The sequence below is a fragment of the Ambystoma mexicanum genome, chromosome 13 (assembly GCF_040938575.1).
Source record: "Ambystoma mexicanum isolate Mex_15411 chromosome 13, UKY_AmexF1_1, whole genome shotgun sequence".
NCBI lineage: Eukaryota > Metazoa > Chordata > Amphibia > Caudata > Ambystomatidae > Ambystoma > Ambystoma mexicanum.
This window is the reverse complement of record NC_090938.1, coordinates 120,123,863-120,143,052: the sequence shown is the minus strand read 5'-3', so window position 1 is coordinate 120,143,052 and position 19,190 is coordinate 120,123,863. Positions and strand designations below refer to the sequence as shown.

General features: G+C 50.4%; 1 protein-coding gene across 1 annotated transcript in view; it reads right to left on the bottom strand.

Moving 5' to 3' along the window:
* The window catches only part of SYCP1 (synaptonemal complex protein 1), a 1,202,159-nt gene that overhangs the window by 676,880 nt on the left and 506,089 nt on the right, over window positions 1–19,190 (bottom strand). Inside the window, exon 6 of the mRNA XM_069633416.1 lies at window positions 2,422–2,496. Coding sequence (XP_069489517.1) covers window positions 2,422–2,496 — 75 coding nt within the window. The remainder of the gene's footprint in view (window positions 1–2,421; window positions 2,497–19,190) is intronic.

The following is a 19,190-nucleotide window of genomic DNA, read 5'->3' as shown; positions in this document are numbered from 1 at the left end:
GGTAGCTTCTTGTGAGGGCTGTAGCACGTCAGGAAGGGGCTTGAGGCGAAGAAGAATTGGTTCCCACTATTCGAGCAGGATCTGCCCTTGGCGGCAGAGCAGTTTTCAAAAGGTGAGAATAGCTATGGGGCTCAGGCTAACCCAGCCAAGATCGAATACCTTTTAGGGGATATGCGTGCGTAAAAGGGTTCGGTTGTTTCAGAGGGCCAACGGTAAGTGATGCAAGTACTCCCCGACCATTGGCACAGTCCCGGCCAAACTTTGCCAGTCTAGTTGAGGTCGCTAGTAGGTTCGAGTCCTGCAGTTTAACGGCACTCCAGCTCTCAGCATCTGCGGGGGAGAAAGATCATCAGTGACAGGACAGTTGCCTTCTCAGCTTGTGAAGGAGGTATGAAGAAGATTCTGGTGCAGCAGGCTTCAGGGAAAAGGAGAGCAAAACAGCAATACATGTACAGCAATCGTCACCAACAGGTAGTGATGCAGGAATCAGAGATGAGGGCAGCAATACGCACTCTCCTAATTCAGGACCTGGAGGAGCTAGGCGTACAAAATTTGACAGGAAAGGGTGCGGGACCACAGGCAAGCAATGTCCCAAATATCGGGCTGCCGCTAAAGAGGGCAGCGGTGCTGCGGGATACCCTGTGGTAGAGCTGGACAGTTCACTGGACGACTCAGGAGCATTTCAGAAGGGGCTCCTTCGGAGGGCACGCAGGGGGTGCCGAGAGTAGTTGTTCCTACTACTCCAAAGGGGTGAAGCGCATTGGCAGGCCTTCATGATCAAGGAAGAAATCAGGGGTCCGACCGGACAGCAGAGGGCGAAGGGTGCCTAAACCTTCCAAAGCGTCTATGGTGGTTTCACAAGTCTGTTTCTTCGTTGAGGAGGCTTGGCTGCTTCTGTAGTTTGGTGAGAACTCAGGTGATCAACCTGGAATGGATGCAGAGCCCCTTCTCTTTTCCAAGATTAGCTTTGCACCAAAATCGAGGACTTCCAATCGAAGATCTGCACTCATGCAGGCCGCCCACTCGTGGTCCAATCACGGCCCACAGTGGTCTCAGTCATTCAGGCACTCCAGACATCCCGGCACCAGTAGTGCGGATTGGGACGAGACAGATCCAACCTGCTTCCTGGGCACACGCACGTGACAGGCAGAAGCCTGCGAAAGAGATCAGTTTTCGGGGGAGGCTGCATGCCCAAATAAGGAAAAACCGGGTTACTCGACCTGGTTAAAGGCAACGGGCAAAATGGCTATGGGACAGAACAAAAGACTTTGTGGGTTGGCCATTTTCAGACCTGGCCATAGTCTCGAACCAAACGCTGTAAGATTCAGCAAAAAGAAGTAAAACATAAAAAGTAACTGCTGCCACCAGTTCATCCTGGGCACACTCATACAGTCACAAAAAAATCCATCAAGGGTGTCTAGGGCCATAAAACAAAAAGGACCCTAGCGCACGGTACTGGTACATTGTGCACTGTTAAAAAGTTACCAAGAAATGGCAACATAGTCAAAGACTAAGGGAAACATAGTTTCCCAGTACTGATAGTCTGAAGGACGTGTCAGTTTCCCCATAACAAGTGAGCAAAACCCCAGGGGAGCACAGCTGAAGGATGGACTCCACTGGTAAAAATGCAGGATAGGATAGCCTAACAAAAGCAAATGGTTTGGGGGGTTCCCAAATGGAGGGAAACTTACACATAAAGGAAATCTTTCCTAACAGCGCCGGTGGGCAAAGTCAGGGGAGCGCATGCTCCGAGGGCCAAGCCCCTGCGCACATCTAAATTTAAAGGGGAAGACAACTTTTTCTGGTGAAAAAGGTTCTGTTTCGCATCCTTAGCGAGGGACGCCCCTATACAGTATGGAGGAAAGGGGACGGGAGGTAGGAGTTGGTGAAGAATACTGCATCTCTCCTGATCGGATAACTATCTTCCCCTGATAGCCATCTCTTTCCATGTGTTCCTTCCCCCATAGTACCACCCCCAGGGTCAGGATCAAGTATTGGCTGACATTCCCTGGCCACATGGGAGGAGATCCTTGTTGGGGAATCAGTGAGGACTCCACAGGATTCATCACAGGTTTCAGCATGGTGACGTGGCATATGGAGAATGGTAACGGGTTGAGAAAAGATTTGAAAACAGGAATAGGATAGCAGATGGGGAAGAGGTATTCAGAAGCTGACCAAGGGAGCAAAGAAAAAGAATGTGTTAGGGGTTTGTAGAACAGAGATGTTGTCAGAGAAAAGGCTGCAAAGATACAGACTATTGTGTTTGTATCACTTTAGATACAAACACAAGTGATAGGATTGAAAGCGGTTGAAGTTCTTAATATAGTTAGGAGAATTCAAGGTATAGAAGATGTGGTGCACATTTCTATGTCCTCCAGGTTTATAAACGTGATATTAAGGTATAGAGCAAATAATACAGACCTTCTCCTCAATTTCTTTCTGAAGTTGCTTTTTGAGAGATAATACCTCATTTTTTGAGTAAGAGAGCTCAATTTCCTACAAAAAAGCAACACGTGAAAACATTAAATATTTTCCCTATCAATTAAAAAGGTTACAAAATGCAAGACAAAAAAATGGCATTACTTAAATTTTTTTTTAAAGTTCCAACATTATGTTTATGTCCTGAAACTTAACAGTTTACCTTATAGGCCCTAGAATTGTGGCTTATGAAAGTGTACATTGTCATTAGTCTGTGAATGTGTGTAACTCCATAAAAAATGATGGTTACTATGCATGCAATGCAATAGAAATAGCCAAAACTACCAGTGCACAATCCTATTAGGTGGCAATATATGGTGACCATTTGGCAAGATATAATCTTGGACAATTCACAGACATAAGAACATAAGAACCACAATGGCATTCACCGAAACATGGAAATGACCACAGCATATCTGGGTTATTGAGTTTTAAACTGATCTGACAACATACTTTTGAAAATTAGCGGATCATCTAAAAGATGTTCAACATCGCTCAAAATCTGCAACATATCAAATCTTGGTAAATAAGAGGCTTTTAGGTGTTGACTTATTAGGTGATATCTTGGACATTGTAGTATGCCAAAAAAGTCACGCTATATTTCCAGTTTTTTTACTTTGTGGAAAGACAAGAACAAGTTGAGGCAAAATTCCCATTGTAAGATGAGGATTTTGCCCAAACTATTATATTTTTTTCAAAATATTGCAGTTCCATGATGACACAATTATTCCGTTCTATAAATAAGATAATACATTAGCTATTATGGGCAGGGAAAGGCACTGAGGTCGGATTCCGAATTCTTAAGAGAATGATGAGATGATGAGGCAACTGGTCCCTGAAAACAGGATTCATTTCTTAGCAACCGAGGCACACAATGAACCCAAATGCCTGTCACACAACTCTATTCCGAGTCTGTGCTCCTCCCCGCATATTGGTGCGTGCGCCTGCTCAGAATGGAGGAACTGCTCTGGGCTGGTAGCTAGTCATTCACGTACATGGCCCAAGTAACCGTTGAAGTATGGCAACTTGAGCTGACAAAACAGAGAATATAATACATCACACACATTGTGCACACATTTAATTGGTGATGGACCAGGATGGCGTTAGCATCCATTACAATGGGCCTCATTACACGGTAGGTGGTAAAAAATGTGATTTACTGTCATGGCGCTATTAGCGTGTCCGCCATCGTAGGAGACCGCTAATAGCGTTCCATTACGAGTTAGCGGACACGCGCATAGGGCCATGCCGGTAAATGACCCTACCGCCATGGCGCAAAAGCACCTTTCCGGCTCCGACCAAAGTGCTGATAGCACCTCCGCCCTCATGCTGCACGCTATTAGCGGTCACCGCTGTTAGCGGTCACTGCTATTAGCGGTCACCGTAAAACACCGGAACCGGAAATAGCGTCATCGCACCGGAACGGGAAAGAGCCCGGCGGCCATCTTTAAAAACACAATCCATTGCCATCCCCTGCACTCAGGACCTGCAGCAACACCACGACTGGCAAAACCACATCCCACAAGAACAAACAATGCACAGGGCCCTAAAGAAAGCCGATGCGCGCCAGCGCAAAGAACGCTTTTCAAACGAGGAATTGAAAATGCTGGCAGACACCCTGGCTGCAAATGCAGACGTAGTGTTCGCTAGCGACATGCGGCGCCCTGCACTCCTGAGAAAAAAGGAAATCTGGGCTGAGGTGGCGCAGAAAGTCAGTGCGGTGGGCTCCACCCCCCGCACCGTAAAGGACGTGCGCAAGCGGTGGGATGATCTGCGCCTCCGTGTACGCAGCATTTTATCGGCCAACAGGAATCTGGCCATGGGCAGAGGAGGCGGAGGTGGATCCCCGATGAAGATGCAGGAGTGGGAGGAGACATGTGCCAGCACCATAGGCATAGAATCCATCGAGGGAGTGGGCCGAATGGAGTGTGGTGTGGCAACAACGTCAGACGGAGGTGAGTGACCACGCAAAACACAGCAATGCTAAGCATGAGTCCCTCCCCCAAATGTGAAATGGGAATTAGCTAATGGATGGGGTCATCACACACACATGTACACAACCCTGCATATATGCCGAGCACATCCCCACACAACCACATGCATGCAGCACCTCACACACGTGTCACCCTGACACATGTCCGGATGACCCACCCATCTGGCCAACAACCTGCAGGCCCAAACTAGATGTCCAAATCCAAAGAACTGCAGCAACAACAACATATGCATGATGCACGTTGACCCATCACTGATGCTATCCCTGTCTTGCTCCCCCACAGGGTCACATTCTGACAGTGAGGAGCTGGACTCTGCAACGCAGGCCCCACCACCCAAAAAGCAGGCCAAGGGAAAGGATGCAGGCACCAGGCCCAGTACATCGAGGGGCACTGGGATATCTGGAGTGGCCCAGTGTTCAAAAGCCACACACGCAACGACCACACCAAGGGTCGAAATGCCATCCGACACTGTGGCAGCACCCCCACCACCCACCCCCACCACTCAGGAGCCAGTGCCAGAAGGCACGCCGTCCGCAGCCAATAGCTCCGTCGGGGAAGCAGCAGCCACGGCACCTATGAGTGATGTGGACGACCCATGTCCGACACCGGAAGGGCAGCGTACACCCAGCACCCAGCTGTCCCCACTCCACAGCCCATGCAACACATCCAATGGCAGCATCCATGAGGTGCATGCCGGAGATTCAATGGATGGGTCATTCAGTCCCGTGGCGAGCTCACCTGATGTCGGCCACATGCAGCAAGCTGCGCCGAGGAGTAACAGGGGCAGGGCCGCAGACGATACCATGAGCCTGATACGCCAGCGCCAGGAGGAGCTCAATGCCCTGGTTGCCCGGCAAGTGAGCGAGGCTGCCTCGACCAGGGAGGAGATCCGGGTGTTGTCAAGGGACATGAAAGCTGCCATGGACAGCAACACGACGCGCCTATGTGACGAGATGGCCGCTGTGAGGCAGGTCCTAACGCGCATTGCTGAGGCGATGGAGAGCATGCGTCACTCAGAGGGAGCAGATCAACCAGCCACCCCCTCGTCTACTAGCTCCGACCAGACAACCATCCTGCGCAGGTCCAGCCGGTCCTTGCGGCGGTCAGACTCACAACCCCCCAATGGTGGTAGTGGAGGAGGGAAGTAGGGCCAGCCTGTCCCTGTTGACACTTGGGAACTAATGCAGCACTGATGTGCACACCATGTTCGGTGGAGTTGTGGGGGGAGGGGGGTGAGGGTGTTCGGTGGAGTTGTGGGGGCAGGGGGGTGAGGGTGTTTGGGGGAGTTGTGGGGGGAGGGGGGTGAGGGTGTTTGAGGGAGTTGTGGGGGGAGGGGGGTAAGGGTGTTTGGGGGAGTTGTGGGGGGAGGGGGGTGAGGGTTGTTGGGGTGGAGGGTACATGCACGTCTGAATGACATAATGCTCAATACACACGTAATGGCATGGATAATCACATGACTGGACATTGATCATTGTGTATGTGTGCTTTATTGTTGAAGGGTGCACTGTGTTTATGTCCTCCATACACCCCGTGCCCTGAGCTGAACACCAATTGCACCCTCCTAATCCATGTGCATCAGAAACAATGGTCTATCAGGTGCTGCCGCACAGCACGTCCCTCATGGGCATCGCCACCTGCATGACCTGCAGCCCCCTCTCCTCCATCCTCATCCCCGTCATCATCCTCAGACGGTGGTCGCAGTTCTATGTCAGGGGGCATTGGCACATTCCGTCTGATACACATATTGGGCCTCATTACGACCCTGGCGGAATTCGGAAAACGATGGCGGAAATGCAATACCGCCATCGAATAGCGCTCGGTGCGACTATGACCCGTCACCGCAAAGTACGAAGCCATTAGCGACACCGTAGTGAACGCCAACGCTAACTGCACCAAGCACGCGCGCGCGCGCCATGCCAAACCGTAAACACCACCATGGCGCAAGGGTACGCTAATTCCGACCCTAGCGGACATGTACCTAACGCCATCAAGCATGGCGGAATGTACCATTCCGCCATGGTGAGAAGTACGGCATCGCGAATCAACCGTAAATGGCCCCACTGAGTGCCTGTACACCGCTCCCTGCCCACAAAGTACAACTCCCCGTAGGTGCAATGAAGTCACAATGCAACCATTGAAATGTACAAGTCACCCATGCATGCCAACGAACAAATGAAACACAAGAGGGGCCAATGGGAGCTGCAGGGCACAGATGGCACGAATACAGAAGCCATCCCAATGGACATGACCACAGTCCCCCACCAAGAAACGCACGCAAACACAGGCACCTGTGACCAGCAATATTCCGAAATTCACATCATTCCACCAGTCCACCTGGCTGACCGGCATCTGTTACACAAAACCCAATCCCCCGCCCCTGAGCATGACAACATTCAAACAGTCATATTGGCAGCCCCCATCCCTGACCTCACGGGCTTCGTAGGCAAACGCGCCCAGCACAGTACCACGCAACTAAACTCCGAAGCTGGAACCCAATGCAGATCTCCTCACAATACATCGCTCCCCAAATAGGAATATGCCACATCACTAGCAAAGAAGAACGCTACACGGGCCAAATCAGAATAGAAATTTAATGCACAACAAAATCACCAAGGCCATACAGCCATCAGGCCATGAACTCCAAAACACATTTCACCATTGTGGGCTGCATCCGCAAGAAATGACCAGCCACTACTTGTGTGACGCCCTGTTCCATCATGGTACACAGAGCCACATTCACGTACGAAAAGGCAACATGGAAGCGCACAGAACCGCAGGGCCGTCCCAATGGGGAGGTACTAGTCCAGCTGAAAGGCCGAAATGTTGCTCCGAGCCACTAGTACTGCGTAAGGGCATGTGGCCCATTGGCGATCGTCCCATAAGATCGTAATGCTGCTCCACTGATTAACACGAAGCAGCAGGTGTCGGGAGTAAAAGCCATCTGCAGGAGTGGCATACAGATGGCAGTGGCAAAAGGGGAGGAGATACCTGTCAACCAAAAGAAAAGAAAAAGAACAGAATGGCCATCAGAACTACATCCGAACAACTCACTTCAATGATCACACAGAATCCACAGCCATATGCATGCTAGCCCACTCCAAAGGATCATCACCACCCCAAAACCATTTGCGACTCATAACCATCTATATCGAGGTGTAAACACCATCACAAACGAGTGTACCTGTGCATGCGTCTGTCAAAACAGAATCCATCTGATGGGATTGTTAACGTGCATGGACACAAGTGTCTGAAGGCGCGTCGAGAAAGGGAGGGCTCAACAAGGCCAGATAGACGATGGTCCCACTATGGCAGCCCTGCATCACATAGCGCAGGGGAGGCGGATAGATTCCAAGAAGCCCTGAACATGGCAAACTCTGTATCAAATCATCTGCCCATGCATCCATTCATCATTCCCTCATCCCGGCATAAAAACGCCAGAACATTTACTCACATGACATTAGAAATATCCATTGAGTCTGTGCGTTATGCAGCCTGCAAAATCCACAGTGCCCCAGCCCGTTATTCCAGTGTTGTGAAGTAACATGTATTTGGGAACGTCCGGCCTCATCGCCCACGTCGCTATTGCGCATCCCAAACTATTCATATCAATCATTGCTTCCTCGCCATGGCCCCTGTCTCAAGGACATTGAACAATAGAACGTTATATTTGCAGTCAGACCTGTGGGCATCTCCTCGCCGCGAGCTGAAAACCGAAAGCGCCGGCCTTCGAAATCCTCATTTGCAACATCACGTCGAAAAGGCATCTGTGGCCGTTTGAAATCACAAATTAATCCATCTAGTGCGGCTGTGTGTGAAAATGGCAACTGCCTTCACCCACTAATGGGACGCCCCGCCCGTCGGTGCAACTCGGTACAGTGATGCATGAGGGCCCACCGTTACTCGAGTACTACGTTCCACTGACCCTTCACAAGTCTGTTCGCGACGGCAAAGATTGTATGTGAAACAATGGGACCATAGCCGAATGTACATATCAACAAATGTTACACGGCCATCGGGTACAAATACATGATTGCAATAGCAAGATGCCATTACCGAATTGCAGCGTTGTGTGCGGGACGTGCTCGGCCAAAGGGGAGAGCAGCTTGCACAGGTGGAATGAATCACCACAGGTGGAGGCCATACAGCCTGAAAACACATAAATTGCACACCCAGTCTCCTCCCACAACCACACACACTCCGAAATGCTACCGGCAGGACTCGCGATGTTGGCCCTGGGGGACCTGATAGCACTGCAAGTACTCCAACTCCAAGAAGAAGACAAACACCAACTACAACCGGCCGCACGGAGGAGACGCAGGAGGAGGAGGAGGGCAAGGCAGGGCCAGCAAGGGCCGCCAGCACAGCCACTACCACCACGCAGGCAGGCCGCAATCCCACGCCTCCGAGCACATCCGTTCAACCTCACTGATGAGCAGATCCACACCCTCTACCGTTTGGACCGGGACACCATAGCCGCCATTGTGGACATGACACAGGCTGACCTTGTCAGCATGATAGATAGCCCAACCGCCATCCCACCCCTACTGAAGGTGGTGTCTGTACTCCACTTCCTGGCCACAGGCACCTACCAGCACACAGTCGGAGAGTTGCATGGCATTTCTCAGCCACTGTTCTCACGGACACTATTGCAAGTGCTCGATGCCCTCCTGCAGCACGCAGACGACTACATCTCCCTACCACGCTCGGAGCAGGAAATTACTAACACGAAAGTGGGATTCCATGCACTTGGCGGCATACCGGGTTGCATTGGTGCCATCGACTGCACCCATGTTGAATTGGTCGTCCCACATGCCATGGAGGCCCAGTACCGCAACCGAAAACAATTTCATTCCCTGAATGTACAAATGGTGTGTGACTCCAACAGGATCATCACACATTGTTGTGCCCGATTCCCTGGATCAACCCATGATTCTATGGTCTTGAGGAACTCTACAATACCACGCTACATGGAGCGACACGCAGGGAACAGATCCTGGCTACTCGGTGAGTCTCATTACATGCATGATAATGTGGGGTATGTGATTCGGCAATGACCTGGCAGGAAGGGGGGGGGGGGTGGTGTGCGTACGTAGCAATGGCATTCCACATAATCCGTTTATCGTCCACATACAGGTGATGCTGGATATCCACTGAAGAGATGGCTCCTCACACCAGTCCGGAACCCACGGGACCAGCATGAGGAGGACTACAACCATGCCCACTCACGTACCCGTGTAGTCATTGAACAGGCGTTCGGCCTACTGAAGACTCGTTTCCGCTGCCTCAGCAGGTCTGGCGGGGCACTCCTGTACCGCCATGAGAAGGTTGCAAAGATGGTGATGGCATGTGTCATGCTCCACAACATGTGCGTACGTAGAAATGTGCCCATGCCCCCTGACGCAGAACTGCAAGCACCTGATGATGGTCATGATGAGGGTGGGGATGTGGCAGCACCTCAAGGAGTCTGCGAGGCACCGGAGGGCCGTGACATTCGTCAGCATCTCATTGATGCATGCTTCTAGCACTCACGCCTGGTGGCTGATACATGGACACGGTACTCGTGGCACTGTGTGTGTCTGGTACATGCACAATATGGACTGTACGCCTATGATGGCCTAGTACACAATGATCATTGTCCACACATCACATTGGTTGATCGTGCACTGTTTATGGCATATGTGATATCATATTGAACACCCTATCGACCCGCCACCCAAGTGAGCCCAACACACCCCCTCCACCCTCCTACCTCCCCCCCGAACACCAGTGTCCAAAGATGCTCATTGTCAGTGGGCTGTCGCTATTGCAAGCCCCCTCTGCGGGTATCAGGGGCACCCCTGCCTGTGGAGCGCAGGTTCCTCCCAGATCTACGTTGGGGGCTGCCCTGGACGGAACTTGCAACGGATGATGTCTCTGCCTGCTCACGTCCATGCATGTCCCTAAGTGTTTGTGAGAGCTCAGTGAGCACACGGCGCACTGCGGCAAGTTCGGCACATACGTCTGTGGACGTCGCATGCAGTTCCCCCCTCAGGCTCTCGGTGCTTCTCTCCATTTGGACTCTCAGGCTCTCGGTGCCACTCTCCATTTGGACTCTCAGGCTCTCGGTGCCACTCTCCATTTGGACTCTCAGGCTCTCGGTGCTACTCTCCATTTGTGCCCTTAGTGTCTCTGTACTTCTCACCATTTCTGCCCTAAGTGTCTCAGTTGATGTTTCTATGTCTGCCTTAGTGCCCCCACATTCATCGGCATGGTCCTTGAGGAGCGTGGCCAGTTGCTGCTGTTGCACGATTAACTGGTCGAGGGACTGTTGCCTCTGCTGGGCCATGGCCATTTGCGGGGGTGTCACAGAGGGGCTGTTGACCTGATGTTGCCTTGCCACAGGGCTTGTGGGGGATGGCCAGTCGTCGTCTTGTGGGTGCCCCTGCGTGGTATCCTCATGGTGTACGGGATGGGACAGACAGGGGGATTGGGACAGGTCATGGATGGATCTGACTTCGACATCCCCGTCTTCTGTGTCGGAGCATGCTGCCATCAATGGGGTGTCACCTATGGTGCTGCTGCCACCAGAGGCAGTGCCTTCTGTGGCATCCGTTGGGGGGACCTGTGGTGGTGGTGTTGTGGGCATGCTGGCTGCTGGGGTGCCTGTTGATGTTCCCTCCTCTGTGCTGCCACCTGATTTGTGCTGCTGCCGTGTCTTGATGCGTGCAGCTGAGGTGGAGGGTCTTTGGCCGTTGGTCTTGGCCCTCTTTGCAGGTGTGCTGGTAGGGGTGTCCTGATGCTCGTCGTTTGGATCGGACCCTGTGGTGGAGTAAAGGAGGGCGAGGGTTATTAATGGGTCTGTGGGTATTGGAATGGCATTGTATCACATGCATTGGGGTGGTACCTGAGGGTGATTTGGGTCGGGGCCTTGGAGGTGCTTTCATTTGTGTGTGGAGTGAGGGTGCAGTTGTTTGGCAGCCTGCAGTTAGGGTGTGCCTGCTGCACGTGTAGTGGGTGTTTTAGGGGTTTATAATTATTTATGTATTTATTGCGAGTTTTAAAGTGCGCTATCAGGCCGATGTGTGTGGACGTTCTCCTGGACATGTGTTTCTGTTGCACTATGTGGACACATGGTACTTCACATGATTGGACATTGTGGATTTAGCATTGTTTTATTTGGCCCACCTACCTGAATCTTCGGATGTCTGCACTCCTTTCTCCATCCCTCCGACTCCCTCTATGCTCTCCATTCCGATGGTGGAGGCACAGATTTCTTCCCAGGGGGTCAACTTGATGGGTGATTCAGGACCTCCCCCGGTGGCTGTGGCAATGTTGCGGTTGGCAGAGAGTATGCTGCGGACGCGTATCCGCAGGTCGTCCCATCGCTTTCGGCATTGCTGTGGGGTGCGGGGTGCGGTCCCCACCGCACTTACCCGCTGTGCCACCAGAGCCCATATGGCCTTCTTGTTTGCAAGTGCCGTCCTGGTCATTTGCGTGGAGAAGACGACGGCAGCATTCTCCTGGAGGGTCTCTGTTAGCACGGTGAGTTCCTCACGGGAGAAGTGGACCTGCCGCTTGCGGTCGCACGCTTTCTTCGCTACTTTTCCCATTTTTCTTGGTTTCGCTAGGGTGGATGACGGGTTGGGGTGTGTCTCAGGGTAGTGTTTTTAGTGGTTGTGTGGTTTTAGTGGTTTTATAGGTGTACGGCGGGATGTTTCCCGTTCCGGGCCCATGTTTTTACTTCCGTTTCCGTATATTTCCGGTCACCGTACTTTCCGGTAGGCGCACACTGCGGTGTCCGCTGTGATGGGTGGCGGTATTGCACCTAGGGCGCCGTACGGCGGCGGTGTGGGCCGTTTTGGGGTCATTTCCGCCATCGCGGACTTTGCACTTCCGCCATGCCGTGGTGCTCGTGCCCGATGGGTCGGAATGGGCCGCACTTTGCTCCTTCGTGCAATGGCGGAAACGCTATTTACGCTGTGGCGGTCCGGTCAGTCACTTTCCGCCAGGGTCGTAATGAGGGCCATTGTGAAGCATGACACATGCCATGGTGATCTTGGCCACCTCCTCATGCCCGTACAGGAGTGCCCCGCCCGACCTGCTGAGGCACCGGAAGCGTTCCTTCAATAGGCCGAATGTCTGCTTGATCACCACGCGGGTACGGGTGTGTGCATGATTGTAGTCCTCTTCGTGCCTGTTCTGTGGGTTCCGCACAGGGGTAAGGAGCCACCTCTTCAGGGGATAACCTGCATCACCTGCATGGGTGCAACAATGGGTATGTGTAAGTGTCTACATAATGTGGAGCGTGCACATATCACACAAACAAACATTGCATATTCAACGACATCCACAGATCCAAGCACGCATGGCAATCAGGGTAACTGCAATGTGGGAAGGTGAGGTGGTCCTTGCAAGTGGACATGCACCATGCATGCATACGGCAGGGATTGCCATGTCCCGCCTGAGTTTAAGTGATTTGTGTTTCCTGACCCTGGCAACGTTAGTGCCACACTGCTAGTACACTGCCATTTCTTAGTTGATGTCCCCATGCTGTTTGATGGCAATTCAGTGGTGGGGTACGGGTGTGCCTCACCACAATGGCTACAGGGGATCCATTTGTATGCACTCATGTGCGCGGACCATTTCTGATGTTGTTCAGCGTACATTTCAGTTGTGATTTTGATATGCATGTTGCTGATTTGTGTAATGGGGGGAATGGTGTGTTGTGCGGTGTGCATGTTGTTTGGAATGGCCTGTTTGGCGTAATGGATTGATATGTTTGTCGTGGCACTCACTTCCAGCATGTGGTTTTGTCTCTGGTCCATTGTGGGCTGCCTCACTGTACAGTGATGCAAATATGTATGTCCATTCTTCTCATGACACCAGTTCACGCCCAGTTGGAGTATGCATCTCCCCCCCCCCCATTCACGCCCAGTTGGAGTATGCATCTCCCCCCCCCCCATTCACGCCCAGTTGGAGTATGCATCTCCCCCCCCACTCACAATCCACATCACACTGACATGTGGTCGGCCTGCTACTCACCAAGTAGCCACGAACGTTGTCCAGCATGTCGCTCCATGTATCGTGGTATTGTCGAGTTCCGCAGGACCATTGCATCATGGGTTGAACCGGGATATCGGGCACAGCAATGTGTGATGATCTTGTTGGAGTCACATACCATTTGGACGTTGATGGAGTGGTATAGCTTCCTGTTACGGTACACTGCCTCATTGGCATGTGGGACCACCAGTTCTACATGGGTACAGTCGATGGCCCCGATTCAACTTGGGATGCCTGCCAGTGAATGGAAGCCAACTTTGGTGTTGGAGATCTCCTGGGCAGTCCGTGGCATGTATATGTGTTGACTTGTGTGCTTCAGGAGGGCATCGAGCACCTGGTTCAGTGCGCGTGAGAATACTGGTTGTGATATGCCATGCATCTGACCTACCGTATGCTGGTAGGTGCCTGTGGCCAAGAAGTGGAGCACTGTTACTACCTTCAGTAGAGGGGGGATGGCAGTACGGATGTCAATGAGACTCACAATGTCGTTGTATATCATGTCTACTATGGTGGTGATGGTATCCCAGTCCAGACGGTACAGGGTGTGTATCTGCTCAGGGGTTAGGTTGACTGGACTGGCTCTGATCCTGGGAATTGGTGGCTGCCTCTGTGGTATCACTAGGTGCACTGGTGGTGCTTGCTGCGCCTGTCTCGCCCTCCTCCTCCTCCTGCGTCTCCTCTGTGCTGCCTGTTGTTGTAGCTGCTGCACTGCAATCATGTCCTCTAGCCCATGTAATGCTGCTAGTATTGCATCCATCTTGGTGTGGGAATGGGTGTGGGGAGGGGTGTGGTGCTTTTTGTGCTGCCAGTCTCCATTGCCTCCACCTGTGCTGATTTTGTCCACCTGTGGCAGGTGGGAACTCTGCTGTGCTCTTTTAACGTGTGGTTCGCGATGCCGGTATTAGCGCCTTGCCGGTAAGGGTTCTTTGGGTCTACTACATGCCGGGATTGCCATGTACGCATGGCTCGTGATGCCGTGATATTAGCGCTATGCCGCTATTTCCGGTCTGAGGGGGCGCGCGCTCACGGACTTGCCGCTAATAGTGCCACCGTACTTAGCGGTGCCGCTAATAGCGGTATGTCCGGTTCGTGATTGGGGAGGGGATTTACCGATACTGGTAATCCCTCACCGGTAACGGTATGTCCCTACCGCCTACCGTGTAATGAGGCCCAATGTATTTCGTACCGAGTGGTGGAATACAGAAAAAGTACTAATCCCAATCGAGTCACAGACTGCAACTCACAATACTGTGTTACTGTTAAAAAGATGCCAGCACAAAACACTGGCTACCCACACCCTGTACAACACTCCGGTGCTCTGAAGCGCAGTCTGCAGGCTTTAAACAATAAAATAAATCAAATAACATAAAATAAAATTGTGGGTGTTTACATCCTGGGGCTTTTCGAGAAGGGAAAACTGTGTGCTCTGTGAATTCCCTGTTGGACAAGTTCTGGCCTATGCTAGACTGACTGGCAATGCTAGGCATGCTGGACAACACCACATGACAAACCAACGCATGCCCAGTTATTCAACATGCTGTATGCATTTGGGGGCAGTGAGCCAGTCTAAATGCTATAAAAAAAACATTGTCGGACACTGAACACATCCAGGATTTCAAGATTAGGGATACTTGGGGGAACAACCTGTGGCAAGAGCTACATACACATACATTAAGGACTCAACACATTTCTTACAACTGTTGAATTCAACACCATTTGATTCTATCAACATTTGTTTCACCATAGATGTCAAGAGTCTTTACACCTCGATCCCCCACGATCAAGGCAGTGAGGCCGTAGAATGGATGCTTCTCAAAGCCGAAGAGATACCAGCACAGAAGGAGTTGTCAGGATTAGTCAGGCGAGTACAAAGGCAGCGAATATGGCAAGGGAAATGTGCACTAAATAACACAGTGATTAGCTTCGAATTAAACTACGTGCACACAGGAACAACGACTCATGTATGCTAGAACCCAGGAGTGTAAATAGAGTGTGACAACAAAACCAATATATGAAAAGGGATGTGGGGTAAGCACCTGACCGCGAGGAAAGTCGGCAAGCGCCTTACCCCCAATTGCTGTTACAGGTACTGACAGCGCTACACCCACGTGGAGGGCAAGCAATGACAGGATCTGTGAACTAACACTCTTGATGGTATTAAATAAGGGAACTAAAGAACAGTACTCACGAGGACGAGATAAACCTCTTGAATGTCAGCTAGCCCACGAATCCTGTTGATGAAACTGGGACCCAGAAAGGCTATAACAGCAATGGGAGGAAAACTAAATACCTAAGTTGGAATAGTGATTACAAATTAGTGAGGAAAACATAAGAATTCACACAGGAGCTAGCTACAACCGCACACCACACCTAATAATCAAATGGGAAATAAATGCAGAAGTGCAATGGAAAACATGGAATGGATCCCAATAGAAAGTAAGGATCAGGAGCAGGGAAAAACGAAATAACCAATGCAAACTTCTCCCTACCCCTCCAAGGAAAAGACAGGAAGCTAATTTAAGAGGAAGGCTAAGGCATACGGGTTTACAGCAGCAAAGGACAGAGTCAAAGAAATATAGAACACAGACAAACTGGGCTGCATCTAAAAGGGGAAAGCACTGAGAAATGCTGCCTGCAAACAGAGGAAGAAAAAAAGGGAATGAAGGGAGCAGAAATCAATTAGCGCATGAATCCGAGATTCAGGGCGGAGGAACAAGAAAACAGGAACTAGGAACTAGGTGCAAAGGCAAGGAACAAGGAACACGGGACTAGTCACAACAGGAACACTGCAAACGATGACCAGCGCTGGACTGAAGTAAGACTGAGGCTTTTAAAGCTGCTTAACGAGCACACGCCTCAGGTGTGCTGATTGCTGCACCTGCAGCCACAGGTGTTGCCTATCCTCCACCCAACCTTGTCCTGCAAGGGTGGAGGTGGAGCAGTGGGCCAGGCATTCTGGGAAGCATAGTCATTTGGTTAAAGAAGCATGCTGGCTGCCAAAAACCTGGAATGGATCCGGAAGGGAAGTAGCTTGGAAAATAGGGATTTAGCACTCCCAATTCATCACAGCACTGTAGCATAAGGTTCGGAGGAAAGGTCCAGTAGGGAATAAACCCCAAATCATGCCCCCAAGTGGTGGGAACGGGAGCGAAGGGAGCGAGTCATGACAGGAGTTCATAATGGCCCTTCTGGAATTCATAAGCAATAACTTATACTTTCGATGCAAAGACCGATACTATCTTCAAGTAGCTGGTACAGCCATGGGGGCCACTATGGCTCGTTCTTATGCGAATTCATTTATGCACAAATTTGAGTCAGAACACATATTACAGAATGCACAATGGCACCCCAAGCTGTGCCTATGGATCAGGTACATCGACGATATGTTTGGAGTATGGAAAGACATAGAGGGAGAATTACTCAACTTTTTCGAATATCTGAACAGTATAGATGCAAGAATTCAATTTACGTATGAATACTCACAAGTAAATATTAATTTTTTGGATGTAGATATTAAGATTACCAATATGGGACACCAGACTACCATCTTTCGCAAACCAACAGACCGAAATAACTTGCTCCAACGACTCAGCTTCCACCAACCGAGTCTTATTAAAAACCTTTTGTATAGCCAAATGCTTACAGTAAAGAAATTGGTAAGCAATCCAGAGGACTACAACATTGCTATCAGAGAAATGGGCAAGACATTTCTGGATAGAGGATACTCAGGGGAAGAAATAAATGCAGCACATTCACGTGTAGCTACTCAGAACAGAGAAGACCTATTGAGAGTGAAGACTAAACAAGATGAGGTTCCACCACTGGTCTTTGTGTCTAAATACTTGCGACAGAGCAATCACATTAAGTGTATCATCAAAAAGCATTGGAACACACTACTATGTGATGAACGAGTAGAACATTTGTTTAAAGAAGTTCCCACATTCGCATATCAGCGGAGCCAGAATCTGAAAGACAGGCTGGTCCAAACTAGACCAGCTCTCAAGAAGAAAATCACAGAAAGGATTGGGACTTTCCCTTGTTTGCACTGTAGCAACTGTGGATATGTCATGAAAGGCGACTCAGTGAAGCACCGCATTCCGGGGAGACAATCCGACTTAAGAATTTTGCAACATGTGACTCCTACAACGTGATTTATGCTATAAAGGGCCCGTGTGGTTGTACTATGTGGGCCAGACCTTAAGGGTAGCTAAAACAAGATGGAACGAGCACAGGTCCTGCATAAGGAACAATAACCCCAATTCAGCTGTGGCGAGCCATTGGGATGACAGAAAACACAACCTGGCTCAGATCCGATTTGTGATTTTGGAAGTGGTAACCAAAAGAGATATCCACGAGAACTTTCAGAAAAGGATGGACCAAAGAGAATCCTTTTGGATTGACCGCTTGAGCTCCTTGACTCCAAGGGGGCTCAACGAAGAAATTAATTTCATGTGCTTTTTGTAATGCTTGTTACATTGTAATGTTATATGGGTGTAAGTCGCACAACATAGTGGTTTGATCCAGAAATATTGTTTATTTTCACATATATTTCTAAATTGCTCTAATTGAGTTCTTAATGGAGTGCCCTTCTATGGTAAAACGTGTTTCGGCACACTTTGAGTGCCTTTCTCAAACCGGGGCTGAGTAATTGGTACATATATGATTTTTCCGTCTGTGCTTGCTGTAGTAACCGGGTTAGATCCCGTTCGTATCAGTCTGTAGCACCTCGTCTGTCGAGACGAGGTGCTACGACTGACACTCAAGGTGTGCCGAAACACGTGTTACCATAGAAGGGCACTCCATTAAGAACTCAATTAGAGCAATTTAGAAATATATGTGAAAATAAACAATATTTCTGGATCGAACCACTGACAAGAGTTGGCGCATTTGTACCAAGGAGAGTTTTCATTCGACATAAAGTTTTGCAGAGGTGGGGGCTGGTACCTCTTTCTCTCCTATCAAATGCAACACAATTATTAGTTCATCAAACCATATCAACTGCTCGCAGAATGTGAAGGTCGGCGTAAAAATCACCCCACAATTATTCCTTATTTTTATATTAACTTGACTCTGGTAGGTCTTATTTGCCAGAACTTTTATATAAATTCTTTCTCGCGTCTTTCTCTAAGATCCTAATCAAGATCCGGGATCCTTTGTTCGTCCTTCTGGCGGGCTTCTGCCAAGAAGCCCTCCTTTCGGCGCCTCTGAGTCTAGGGTGGACCCATTGTGTGGGAGGGGGATGTAACTGTGTGAGTGACAGCTAGGCTGTATGAATGGGGATATTTTTGCATAAAAGCAGGGTCCTGAGGACTGGAAGAGCAAGACGTCGCCACTGGAACAAAGAAGCCACAGAGGAGAGAAGCCAAAGACATCTGCAATGACTGAACCACCGGTGAAGCCCTGCTGCAGCATCTCACCACTTTTTTCCACACGACAAGAGAAGATCTTCATCTGCAAGAGCCTTCTTCCCTTGAGCTGGTGGGGCCAACCATTTTGCCAATCGCCGTCCAGAACCTGCCTTGGTCGAATCGCCAGTGCCCTGCACTCGGAGACCGGATAGCCAGGCACCCGTCCACCACGACCGCGATTTAAAGGAGCGTACCTTTTAATCCGTTTCGGCATCACCGCGGCTGGCTTCTTCCCTGGGCAGTGCAGTAACTCGAACCTTTCTCCACGACG